Source organism: Phyllopteryx taeniolatus, chromosome 7 (genome assembly GCF_024500385.1).
Source record: "Phyllopteryx taeniolatus isolate TA_2022b chromosome 7, UOR_Ptae_1.2, whole genome shotgun sequence".
NCBI lineage: Eukaryota > Metazoa > Chordata > Actinopteri > Syngnathiformes > Syngnathidae > Phyllopteryx > Phyllopteryx taeniolatus.
This window is the reverse complement of record NC_084508.1, coordinates 4,897,002-4,909,161: the sequence shown is the minus strand read 5'-3', so window position 1 is coordinate 4,909,161 and position 12,160 is coordinate 4,897,002. Positions and strand designations below refer to the sequence as shown.

The window sequence follows — 12,160 nt, the reverse complement described above, 5'->3', positions numbered from 1 at the left end:
GATTCATTTGCTTAAAAATAAGGTGTGTGTGTGTGTGGGGGGGGGGGGGGGGGGGATTCAAGCAGAAAAAAAAAGTAAAATATGTCACAAATTTTCAAGAAAATGTCACATATTTCTAAAAGAGTTGTATGTTTAAAAAAGAGGCTATTTTTTAGGACAAAAACCACATATTTAAAAAAAAAAGGATGTATTTTTGAGGGGGGAAAAATGCCATATATTCCCAGAAAAAAGTGCACATTTCCTCAGAAAAAAAAGGATTCTAAAGAAACAAGTTGTACATTTAAAAAAAAAAAAAAAAAAGTCTCATGTATTTCTGAAAACAAATCATATATTTCTCCCAAGAGTTTCTCCCATCATTTCTGGGACAATATTGCTCGTAGCCATTTTGTTGTGGATGTACTTCTACTAAAGTACTCGTGTACTTATGTAAGGAACTCCGGTTGGCGGGAGGGATACTGCGAACGGCCAATGGCGAGGGTTGACTGTGTGCTAAAAGTTCCAAATCAAATAAAAAAACCTTTTGAAAAGTAAACGACTTTGTTAAAGTCCAACCAAGTGGGAACGCTTCAAGAAATCAACACCATCAACAAATAATGATAATCATAATCTCCCAATAATCCTAATCATGATGACCCTTATTGTCTTTGCACATCCTGTTTTAGAGTCCAGAGGTGCCGGCGGACTTCCGGAAGAAGAAAACCAAAAAAAAAAAGCAGCTTGGAGCTTGCAAACATTGCACGTTTTGCTCATCTCCACTTTGTTCCAATACTAGGATATTCCATATTTCATTTTCCAATGTTCAATATTTCATATTGAATACTCTTCCCTTGTGTCACACACGAGCAGGACAAGGAGGGAGAGGAGGAGGAGTCAAGGTCACGTGACAACCAGCAGTGAGTCAACAAGCCCCGCCCACTCTCAGCTCCTTCCAGGAAATAGGCCCCCAAGGGGGCGGAGTCTACAGTGGGGGCTTTTAGCTGGTGATGAGACCCCTCCCTGAGGGGGCGGGGCCATAGCAAATGAGGGGAGTGGTCCTGTTTGGCCCCACCCCCAAAAGAAGGAAGGAAGGAACCTCTCAAGGTGTTGGGGGCGGAGCTGTGATTTTTGGCCCCGCCCCTAGCCATGCTGATGCCGACAAGTGGACGCTGGTGGGCGGAGTCAGGCGCGGGAGGGCGGGCGGGCGGTGGGACGTCCAGGTGGGCGGGGGCCAGGAAGAGCCTCTGGAATCCAAGTTAGCCCAGGTACCACTGACAAAGACAACAACACTGCGTCAGCGGCACGTCATCGCAACTAGTCACCGACTAGTCAACTTCTACTCACTTTGGAGTCATTCTCTAGTCACAGATTACTCATCCTGCGGTAACTTTCTATGACAAGCTAGTCATTTTCTAGTCCCTTTACGATCACCTTCTTGTCACATTCGCGTCACCCATTAGTCAACTTCTAGTCAGAGACTAGCCATATTTTTAGTCACGTTGTAGTCATCCTCTAGTTACTTTCTCGTCCTCCTATGGTAACTTGCTATGACAAACTAGTCAGAAATTGACTAGTTTATCATAGAAAGTCGCTTTCTCGTCCCTTTACAATCCCCTTCTAGTCACTTTCAAGTCTTGCACTAGTCATTTTCTAGGCACAAACTAGTCACTTTTTAGTCATCCTCTAGTCACAAGTAGTCACTTGCCAACCTATTATATACTTTCTAGTCAGCATCTAGTCATCAACAAGTCACCCACTTGTCAACTTTTGTTCACAAACTAGTCACCATTGAGTCACTCTTTAGCCACCAACTTGTCACTTACTAATCGACTTCTCGTCATAGACTAATCAAATTGTAGTCACTCTGGAGTCGCCAACTAATTACTTTCTATTCATCCTTGAGGCACTTTCTAGACTACTACTACTAGTCAACCTCTGGTCAGTGACTAATCACTTTTGTAGTTACCTTCTAGGCACCGACAGATCACTTCCTAGGCACTTTCTCGTAAACCTCCGTTTTTTTGTGTGCACGTGTCTGTGTGTGTATTAGTCAACGTGTCCTCGCTGTCCCGTCTTGATGACGTCTGGTCGTTAGGGGCGACCGGACGGCCCGGGACGTGACCGCCGTCGCCGAGGTAACCGCATCACCGCCCCCTCCCCGCATACCCTTTTCTTTACATGCATCACACACGGGCGCAGACACACACACACACACAAATCATTCAGAAAATGCATTCTGGAAAAAAGTCAAAGTAAAAGTTTGTAATAAAGTGTGTGTGCGCGTGTGTGTGTTGCAGGCTTTGTCTGCAGTCTGGTAGTGATTGATTGTGTGTGTGTGTGTGTGTGTGTGTGCGTGTGAGACAGAGGAGGAGAAGAAGAGTGGAAGGTTAGTTTTTAATCAATACAACTTGCTGACGTTGGGACTTTTCTTCCTCGCTCTGCACTGCAGACTGCCCTGAAAACGCACTCCCTGCGAGCGCACGCGCGCGCGCGTGTGTGTGTGTGTAGTCATGTTGTCAGTAGGCTGACGATGAGGAAGATAACACGAATAAGTCAAGATGACATGAAGAAGCTTAATAACTCCAAGTCATTAACATAGAAGGCAAATGCTGAGTGCGTGCGTGCGTGTGTGTTTGTGTGTGAGACGTGAACGCGAACATACGTGATGTGGTGGTCTTCTTCAACTGAATATAACCTCTCTCTTTGCATGCGTCGCGCTGACTCAGCACATCACACACACGCACATGCACACACAGTCACCTTGAAGATGTGCACGTGGAACACACACACACACACACACACACACACACGAGACAAACGTCTTTGGCATGATGTCATTCAACATGGTGACCGCACCTTTCATAGCGCACACACTCTTAACTGTGTGCACGTGTTCGTTCATGTGTGTGTCATTGGCATGAAGAGGTGCCAACCCCCACGCTCTCCATCTTTGTCTCCGTGGGCAACCGCCGTAGTTGCCCACGACAACCGCCCTGCTGCCCGCCTCGGGCACCGTGCCCGCTCCCGCACAAAGAAGCTGCCATCTGCCCCCCACGGCCAAGACCGCCCCCCCATTCACACGCACACACACAGGCCAGTGTGTCACCATGGTGATGTGAGGCCAGCCGCTTCTGTTTACTGCCACTAACGCACACACCAACTAACCCTAACACACCAACAATCACAAACACACAAACAGACACTGACACACTAACAGTTACACACTAACACAAAATAACACTAACCGTCATCACTTTTAATTGCCCTTGTGTGTGTGTTTGTGTATGTTTGTTGAAATGTTCATAAATCACAAAAACACACACACAGCGGAAGCTGATGCGTTAGCGTGTTAGCATCCGGGGGCGGGCGGGGTTCGCGCGCCGCGGACGTTTACCTGCGGCTGCTGCGGGATGTTGAAGGCGGGGTCTCGCGGCCCGACGCTAACGAATCGCTGAGCGGGAGAGCCGGCGGGCGGGGCCGAGTACGCTGAGGAGCACAAGGAAAACATCGGCACGGGTCACTCTCGGGTCCGCTGCGACGCGGGCCCCGGACGCACGTGGAGACAATCGGCCCCTTTCGTCCGCATTTCGCCCGTTGAAGACCATCTTCTGTCTTCGAAGACGATCCTGCGGTCTGAGGTGTGTTAAAAGTGGTTTTGTCCCAATAATACGGGTCGCGGCCAACTCTTCAATATTAAACACGTTCAATTTTTTTTCCGAGTCACGACTCCGTGAACCGTGACGCGAAACGGATCGTAATCGAGAAGCGGCCGTAAACAAAAACAAACGTGTCCTACGCTGCCGAGTGAAGTTATCTTCTTTCTAGTGAAAACATCTCACCGAGCTAGTATGAACCGACTTGATCAGATTCTTAGAATAAGATCTACTATCTTAAAAGGAACTTTTGAAAATAGGTCTTGAAGCTTGGCTGTTCCGGCGTTTACCCGCGGAAAACCAAGGCGGCAGAAAAAACAAGTGCTAATCGATCAAAGGATATGAAAATGAGCCGTTAAGGGAAAGCGTCGGCCTCCAACTTATCAAATCAACGACAACAACAACTTGCGAGCGATTGTCAGCATCGCTGTCATCCTCCGTCGACGTGCGCGTGCACTCACTTGGCGAGGACGGCGAGTCGGCCCCCCCCTCGGCGGACGAGGCGGCGGGCGGCTTGGCGTCGACGGGCAGCGGGACGGGCCGGGCCATGGGCGGCGGCGGAGGGGGGGGCAGCATGGGCGCGGGCAGGAAAGGATTGTGGACTTTTCCCTGGGCGCTGCCGTTGGGCTGCGGGGGGGGGCGAAGAGGACGGGAGTCATCGTAGTAACGAGTCACGTAATAAACAAGTCGCTCACGCTGCTGCTGCGAGTGTGTGTGTGTGCGTGCGCGTGCGTGAGGTGGTATTGATTTGCTGTTTAGACGCACACGCGTATATCCACTGACCACACACGCGCACCCACACACACAAATACTGCAGTACACAACTCCATACACAAGACGTGTAAGAGTTTGCGTGTCTGCGTGTGTGTGTGCATATGCATCCGTGTGCGTGTGTTTCCGTGCGTACGCGTCTCACGTGGAGGAAGCCCACCTGTCCGGCCGTCTGGGCGGCGTCGGGGCACACCAGCTGCACGAAGTCCTTGAGGGGGTCTTGCGGGTGGTACCTGATGGCGGCGTGGGAGAAGTAGGAGGCGGCGGGCTGCTGCAGGATGGGCGACGACGAGAAGTGCAGGCCGGACGGGGGCGCGTGGGGGCCGGCTGCGGACACACGGACACACGCGCGCGGGCGTCAGTCAAACGCGAGCGGCGTCGCCGTCGGACGACGGGCGTGCGTGCGGGCCGTCGTCAACTCGGAAGGGCGAGAGACACTCGCACGTGCGGAGAAAAGGGAGAGAGCGACGAAGTCATGCGCTTCAACTCTCAGTGGGCATTTCCCCTTGCGCGTGCGTGTATGCGTGCCTGTGTGTATTTGTGTGTGTCTGTGCGCATGTATCATTGCGTTTCCGTGCGCGCCGATGATGTCGAAGACAGAAGCGGAGACGGCACGATGGCTTCCATCCATCCATCCATCCATTTTCTACCGCTTATCCGAGGTCGGGTCACGGGGGCAGTCGCTTTAGCAGGGACGCCCAGACTTCCCTCTCCCCAGCCACTTCCTCCAGCTCTTCCGAGGGGATCCCGAGGCGTTCCCGGGCCGGCCGAAGGCCGTAGTCTCTCCGGCGTGTCCCGGGTCGTCCCCGGGGTCTCCTCCCGGTGGGACGTGCCCGGAACACCTCACCGGGGAGGCGTCCGGGAGGCATCCGAATCAGATGCCCGAGCCACCTCATCCGGCTCCTCTCAATGCGGAGGAGCAGCGGCTCTACTCTGAACCCCTCCCGGATGACCGAGCTTCTCACCCTATCTCTGAGGGAGAGCCCGGACACCGTGCGGAGGAAACTCATTTCGGCCGCTTGTATCCGGGATCTTGTTGACCCACAGCTCGTGACCATAGATGAGGCTAGAAACGTAGATCGACCGGTAAATCGAGAGTTTCGTTTTTCGGCTTAGCTCCTTCTTTACCACAACGGACCGATACAAAGTCTGCATCACTGCAGACGCCGCACCGATCCGCTTGTCGATCTCCCGTTCCATTCTTCCCTCACTCGTGAACAAGACCCCTGAATAGACCTTACCAGTTCCCCTGTATTTGGAACACACCACCACCCCAGTCTGCCAATCCAGAGGCACCCCTTCGAGAGGACTGGTACCAGAGCCCAAGCTGTGCGTGGAGGCGAGTCCGACTACATCTAGTCGGAACTTCTCGACTTCACACAGCAGCTCGGGCTCCTTCCCTGCCAGAGAGGTGACATTCCACGTCCCTAGAGCCAGCTTCTGTAGCAGGGGATCTGATCGCCAAGGTCCCCGCCTTCGGCCACCGCCCAGCTCACACTGCACCCGACCCCTATGGCCCCTCCCACAGGTGGTGAGCCCATGGGAAGGGGGACCCACGTTACCCTTTCGGGCTGTGCCCCACGGGTGCAGGCCCGGCCACCGGGCGCTCGCCTTCGATCCCCACCTCCAGGGGGGGGCCTCGGTGACCCGCGTCCAGGGAAGGGAAAATGTTGTTTTTAATCATCATAGGGGGTTTTGGAGCCGTGCTTTGTCTGGTCCCTCACCTAGGACCTGTTTGTCATGGGTGACCCTGCCAGGGGCATAAAGCCCCAGACAACTTAGCTCCTAGGATCATTGGGACACACAAACCCCTCCACCGCGATAAGGTGACAGCTCAAGTAGGGGACGATGGCTTCCGCTTTGCAAATTAAATCGCTTCGCTGCCTCCTCCTCTTCCGAGTTCCGGACAAAGATGTCTTCCAAACGATAAAACGGCGGCGAGGAATCCGAGAGGGGCGTGACGAAGACGAGGAGGCGCACGAGGAAGAGGAGGAAGAGGGATTTCCCGCGCAATGTTCTGGCCAAGACGGAGCTGATCACGATAACTCACGTCCTGCTTGACTTCCTGTTTCATCATTCGGCATCGGAGACGTCTTCTTTGGCCCTTTGGCACTTCACTTCCTGTGTCTTCCTTCACATCCTGTGTCACTATCACTTCCTGTGTCACTTCAGGTCCTGTGTCACTTCCTGTGCCTTCCTTCACTTGCTATGTCACTTCCTGTGTCACTCCTTGTGTCACTTCACTTCCTGTGCTTTTCTTCACTTCCTGTATCACTTCTTGTGTCACTTCCTGTGTCACTCCACTTCCTGTGTCACTCCCTGTGTCACTTCACTTCCTGTGCCTTCCTTTACTTCCTGTGTCACTCCCTGTGTCACTTCACTTCCTGTGTCACATCCTGAGTAATTCATTTCACCTGCTGTGTGATTTCCTGTGTGACTTTGCTCGTCAGCGCCATTTTGTTTTAAACATAATAAGCAGGGGGCGGGGAGGGCACAGTGATGTCTGGAGGCTTGTGGGCGTGGCCAGCCGCCTCTGGCTCCGCCCATCACATACAAGCGACCGACGAGAGACAGGAGGAGCCTCCCGCGACGCGACAAAGACACAGCCAATCAATGAGCAGCTCGATGATGTCATTAGCGTGGGTGGAGAAGGTGTGATGCCGGAGAGGAAGGAGGAAAGGACAAAAAAATGTAGGAAAGGAGGGAGGAATGAGAAGATAAAGAAGGAGGGAAGGTGGAAGGAAAGAAGGAAAGAAGGAAGGTAAAGACGGAAGGACTGAAGGAATCAGGAAAGAAAGAAAGAACGAAGACATGAAGGAAGGAAGGCGTGAAGGAAGTCGGGAAGGGCGGATGCTGTCGAGTGTTTACCTTGTCGGGAGATGAAGGAGCTAGCTAGCGAGCCGCGTAGCTTATATCCTGCTTTCCCGGCGAGGAAAAAGAAGAAAAAAAAACAGCAAAAAAAGAAAAAGAAGAAGAAGAGAAGCAGCGTGAACATTCCACTCATCAACACAGAGGGCACCATCACGCAAACGCACGTCGGCATGGCGTGTGTGCGGAGGTCGCCGTGACGACCGAGTCGCTACCTTTCCCGGGAGCGCCTTCGTTAACTGTGTGTGCGTGTGCGTGTGCGTGTGTCGTACCTTGCTCCTCGTGCCAGCCGCCGGCCTGGCCGACGCTGCCCGGCGAGCGTCCCTGAGCGGGATAATACGGGTCGTCGCCGGGACTGTCGGCGTCCTCCTCCATGCACTTGATGCGCTTGGCAGAGCTGCACGCACACACGCGCACACAACTGTGAGATCTGCGAGATCGTGTCGTCTGGCGGACGTCGCTCCACGCCGTACGGATTTTGCGCAACAGGGACTTTGATCCGCCTGCCTTGGAAACGTTTCCGTGAAAAAACATCAAAGCGTTCCACCCGAGCAACCTCTTTTGAACTCAACCTGTTGATTGACATTTTGGAATATTCGGTGTCGTAAATACTTTGACTTTCCTGTATCCTTAGTCAGTAAAAATCCGCAACGACAGCTACTTTGAAGCAGTTAATGTGTTTCTCATCCTGTTCTGGCCCGCGGGCCATGTGTTTGACACCCTCGCGCTAACCCGTTTTGCTTCACTACAGCGTGACATTTTTGGACGGAGAATATCTGCGCAACTGGACTTCCGCCGTCGGTGAACAACAACGCGGAGCGCCACCCCGACAAAACGTTCAGTCGGGCACGAGGGCCGGCGAACGAGTCGAGAGAAGCCGGCGAGACCACGGGATGGGACGGGAGACGCAAAGCCTTCGTTTTACACGCGTGACGGCTATTAGAAAACGCCGGCAACGCCCCGCACGCCTCGTAGCGGCCGGCGCTCGGCGGAGGCCGGGATCTCGTTCGCTGTCTCTCTCGCGGGCGAGCGAGCGATGGGACGAATCGAACTCTGCGCCGCCGGCCCGTCGAATTGCCAAGTACAAGTCGACAATGAGCGGGGCTGCGAATAGCAATTAGAGACGGGGGCCCCCCATCTGCCACGAGCCGGATGAGCAGAAGGGGCCCGGCTGCAGGAGTCGTGCCAGGAGCCGACAGTCGCGATGGAATCAAAGAAGAACAGCGGAACCCCGATTTACCAGACTTCGGATTTAACGGACTGAAAAATCGTGTCTGGTTGTGGTTGGACTTCAAAAAGATTGTTCGTTCCAAAATTGTCGTTTTTCTGGCGCAATCGACAGGCAGACGCCGGTGTCCGTGCTTCCGGGTCGTGCCGCCGTTGTCGCAGACGTGAAGACGAAATCCGGCGGTCAGACCTGCCTACGTGGCGGCCGTGTTGGCAGGGGCGACGCGAAAATGAAGTCGTAACTTGCTCGACTGTCAACTGATTTTCACGAGGTTTATTGTTTTTGTCAAAGTCAAAGCGAGTGCTTTCAATAAATATATATTTAAAAAAATATATATATTATTTTTACCTGTGAAAGGTCCTTGTCGTGGTAACACTATACGGGACCGTGTTTTTTTTTTTTGTCAAACCCCCCCCCCCCCTTTTGGGTGCCATCCGATCGTGACGCAGGTGAAAAAGGAAGCCGACCTGGCGGCTCATGAAAGCTACGGCGATTTATTTACAATAATTGTGTACTGTGCAAGTGTTTTTAGGCCACACAAAAAAGCGCTTTAAATGAACAGACAAACAGCTTTCGTGGACGTTATTAGCCCGTCAAATTGAGGTTCCGCAGCATCTCTAATAACGCATTCGCCGCCGAGGGCGTTTGAATCGTCAACTGGAATCCAAGCGTTTACTGCCACCGACGGATATATTCGTTTTTCAACAGGTTGGCGTGGAAGAGGATCTCGCCACCACCGCAACGACCAACCGATGCCTGTAGATGGCGGCGTTCCATCGCTTTGGATTTGAGATCAAAATTTGAGCTAAAGGTTCGAGGATGACTCGCGGCACTTCGCGTCGATTTTGAGGCTGAGAAACGCCAATGAGTTGAAAGTCGGACGGGTTTTGGCACCTCGCACGACAACCGAGCACGTATATATGCGCGCTGGAAACAGAGCGTGCGTCGCCACGGTGAGGAAAGATGTCGCGGTTGATGGAGCGAATGACGAACGGCGTGTGAAAACGTCGCTGACGTTCAACTCAGCGTTTCTCGTATATCTGTACATCAATTATTATCAAAAGTCATAATTTTGTTGTTTGATCATTTGAGGTGCAAAAAATGTCAGCGTCAAGTCATGAAGTCGTTTTTGGTTCTCCTGCTGATGACTCGAGAAGGGCAAAACAAACGTTTTCTTGATGGCGAAAGAGGAGAGTCGCCTCTTTCTTTCGGTAAGTCGGCCGCTTACATTGTCGCACGAACGCAACGATATTCTCCGGGTCGAATTGCCGGAAAGTACTCTGCTTTGAAAATGGCCGGCAAGGAAGGAGTTTTAATGGCGGAGGTTGTGCTCACGTGAGAGTTTCTTACCCGGAGGAGGAGGTGCTGGGCAGCGGCCGCCGCACGGCGCCGGGGCTCACGCTGTAGTACGACGAGCCGTCCAGGTCGGCCAGCGAGAAGTTCGGACCCGTGCCGGCCGCGATGGGAGCTGACCAACAGGCACGCACACACATACGCACACACACCCACGCACACACGCACACGCACACACATACAGTTTTGGTTGTTCCTCAACTGCACAGACTTGAAATTAGGCCCGACCCGTTCGTTGGGCAACACTTTTCAAATTGGCAAATATCGGCAGATTTAAAAAGAACATTTACACATTACAAACAACATAAAGGGGGGAAAACAATACAGGAAGTAAAGAGTAAAACAAAAACATAAACCATAAACAATCAGCATAACAAACGCACGCACGCGCAAAGATGGCAGCAAAACAACAAAAATTGCATTTTGCAAACGTCTTCATCCAGATCCCTTCAAAATGGAGCGTGTCCAAGTTGTCATTTCTTAAGCTTGCATGAATCGCGTTTTGCCGATAACTTGACTCAAGACGTTGCTTTTATTCCGCATACGCTGATGGCCGAAATTCATCCATTTTTTGTTTTTGGACTTGAAAAGTACTGTTGTAAAGTCGAACAAAAACTAATGCGTCAGATGTTCTGCCTGTAATTCAGATCTTAATTGTTGGAAGCATTAAGGGTCCAAAGTTACTTTTTAAATTCATGGGCCGATTCATCCGTTCTGGATTTCTTTTCTGCCACACATCGGCATCGGCCTCCGGAATCCAGATGGCTCCGCCTCGCGGCGACGCCCTCGGAGGAGAAAGAAGGCGGCGCACGAGTCGTCGAGGTGTGGCGTCGAGAAAAGAGGAGCGCGAAAGAAACCGGCCGCTTTGACGTCAAATCCGCCCGACGGGACAACGATCGGCTCGAAAAGCGACGTCCGAAACGCCAGCCCGAATGCCCCGCCCCCGCTCGACGCGCTCCCTCACAGCTTTTTGAAAGGCGGACGAATCCTGACGAGAGCCGCCGGGTGCGCGGAGCCTTCAGTGCAGTTTGAAGTGCAGGTCTGAATTGTTGGATTATTATGAGATGGAATACGGAATACTCAAATAAAATCTTAATATTGATCAACTAAGGAAGGAAGGGAAGAAGGACAGAAAGATTTTGTGTGTGCGTGTATTAAGTTATTTTCTCGGCATTAGTGACTGCAGTTTTTATGGGTTGCTTTTGGGAGCCTGCGCTAATGTGGCTAACAGGAAGTGGCTAACAGGAAGTTGTAAGTGAGCGGCAGGCCACATGATGATGATGATGATGATGATGAAGTCAAGGTGGTGCAGACATTCAGTCACGCGACCAATCCCACTAAGTACCCTACATGAGTGGCCCCGCCCCCCCCTCACCGGCTGTGTGCCGCTTTAATAGAATATTGATCCGCACGCGCACACGCACACGCGCGCTGGCCTGCCAATGAATTGTGTAATGGCTGAACAACGCCAAGGTCACCTGATGCACGCGTGCGCGTGTGTGTGTGGTCTCCCAGACGTCCCTATTCACGTGTCCCGCTACTTTTGGTCCCAAACCCGAAGTGAAGCTAAGGAAGCGTTGTCGTGGTGACCAAACTAAGCATATGTTGTCTTCTTGTTTCACGTTAGTGTGCGCACTTGCTCGCTCGCATACATGCACACACCCACCCACACACACCCACACATATATATATATATATATATATATATATATATATATATATATACGCGTGTGCGTGTGTGTGTTCCATTATTAAGGAGTTATTTGATTGATGTTGAACTGACGGATTCCAAAGTTGCAAACGCGTCACATGACGCCATTCCAGAATCGCGGTTGCTATGACGACTTTTGTCAAAGTCTAATGACATCATCAGCTGCAGCCAATGAGCACTCAGGAAATGCGAGCGAACGAGGCTCGGGGGGTTTTGATGAGCGGGCGCGTGAGGACGACGACCTTTAAAAAGTGCAGACTGGCACGAGAGCGAGCGGGCGGGCGAGCGAGAGAGAGCGAGATCTATAGCGGCCTGTCGATCGGCGCGCTCGCGGCCCCGCCCCCCGCCTGGCCCCGCCCACCGGCACCATCCATCACACGCATCCTAGGGGTCGTGTTTTGCTTACTTTGTGAGACTCGCACAAGTTCGGAAACGGTAAAAACTCCCGGAGTGACAAAACTGTCCTGGAAACCCAAATGACCTGAAACACACACAAGAAAGATTTGGAATATTATGATTACCATTCATCATAGGAATTATGGGAAACTCTCACGGTGGCTCGATGGTGACGATCAAGGCATATTGTGTACGTTCTTTGCG

The 12,160-nt window shown here is 52.1% G+C and overlaps 1 protein-coding gene across 6 annotated transcripts in view; it reads right to left on the bottom strand.

The window, feature by feature from the left end:
- Nucleotides 1-1,110: 1,110 nt before the first annotated feature.
- nfia (nuclear factor I/A) overlaps nt 1,111-12,160 on the bottom strand; it is a 41,092-nt gene continuing 30,042 nt past the window's right edge. For 2 of the 6 annotated variants that reach the window (XM_061779471.1, XM_061779474.1), the window contains exons 4-10: nt 11,967-12,041; nt 9,847-9,964; nt 7,541-7,665; nt 7,269-7,316; nt 4,561-4,727; nt 4,091-4,256; nt 1,117-3,462 (exon numbers count right to left, since the gene is read on the bottom strand). In XM_061779471.1, the coding sequence (XP_061635455.1) occupies nt 3,326-3,462; nt 4,091-4,256; nt 4,561-4,727; nt 7,269-7,316; nt 7,541-7,665; nt 9,847-9,964; nt 11,967-12,041 (836 nt within the window). In that variant the 3' untranslated portion in view covers nt 1,117-3,325. Of the gene's footprint in view, nt 3,463-4,090; nt 4,257-4,560; nt 4,728-7,268; nt 7,317-7,540; nt 7,666-9,846; nt 9,965-11,966; nt 12,042-12,160 lie in introns of all 6 variants that reach the window. The other 4 variants (XM_061779473.1, XM_061779477.1, XM_061779472.1 and 1 more) reach the window with 3 other exon arrangements.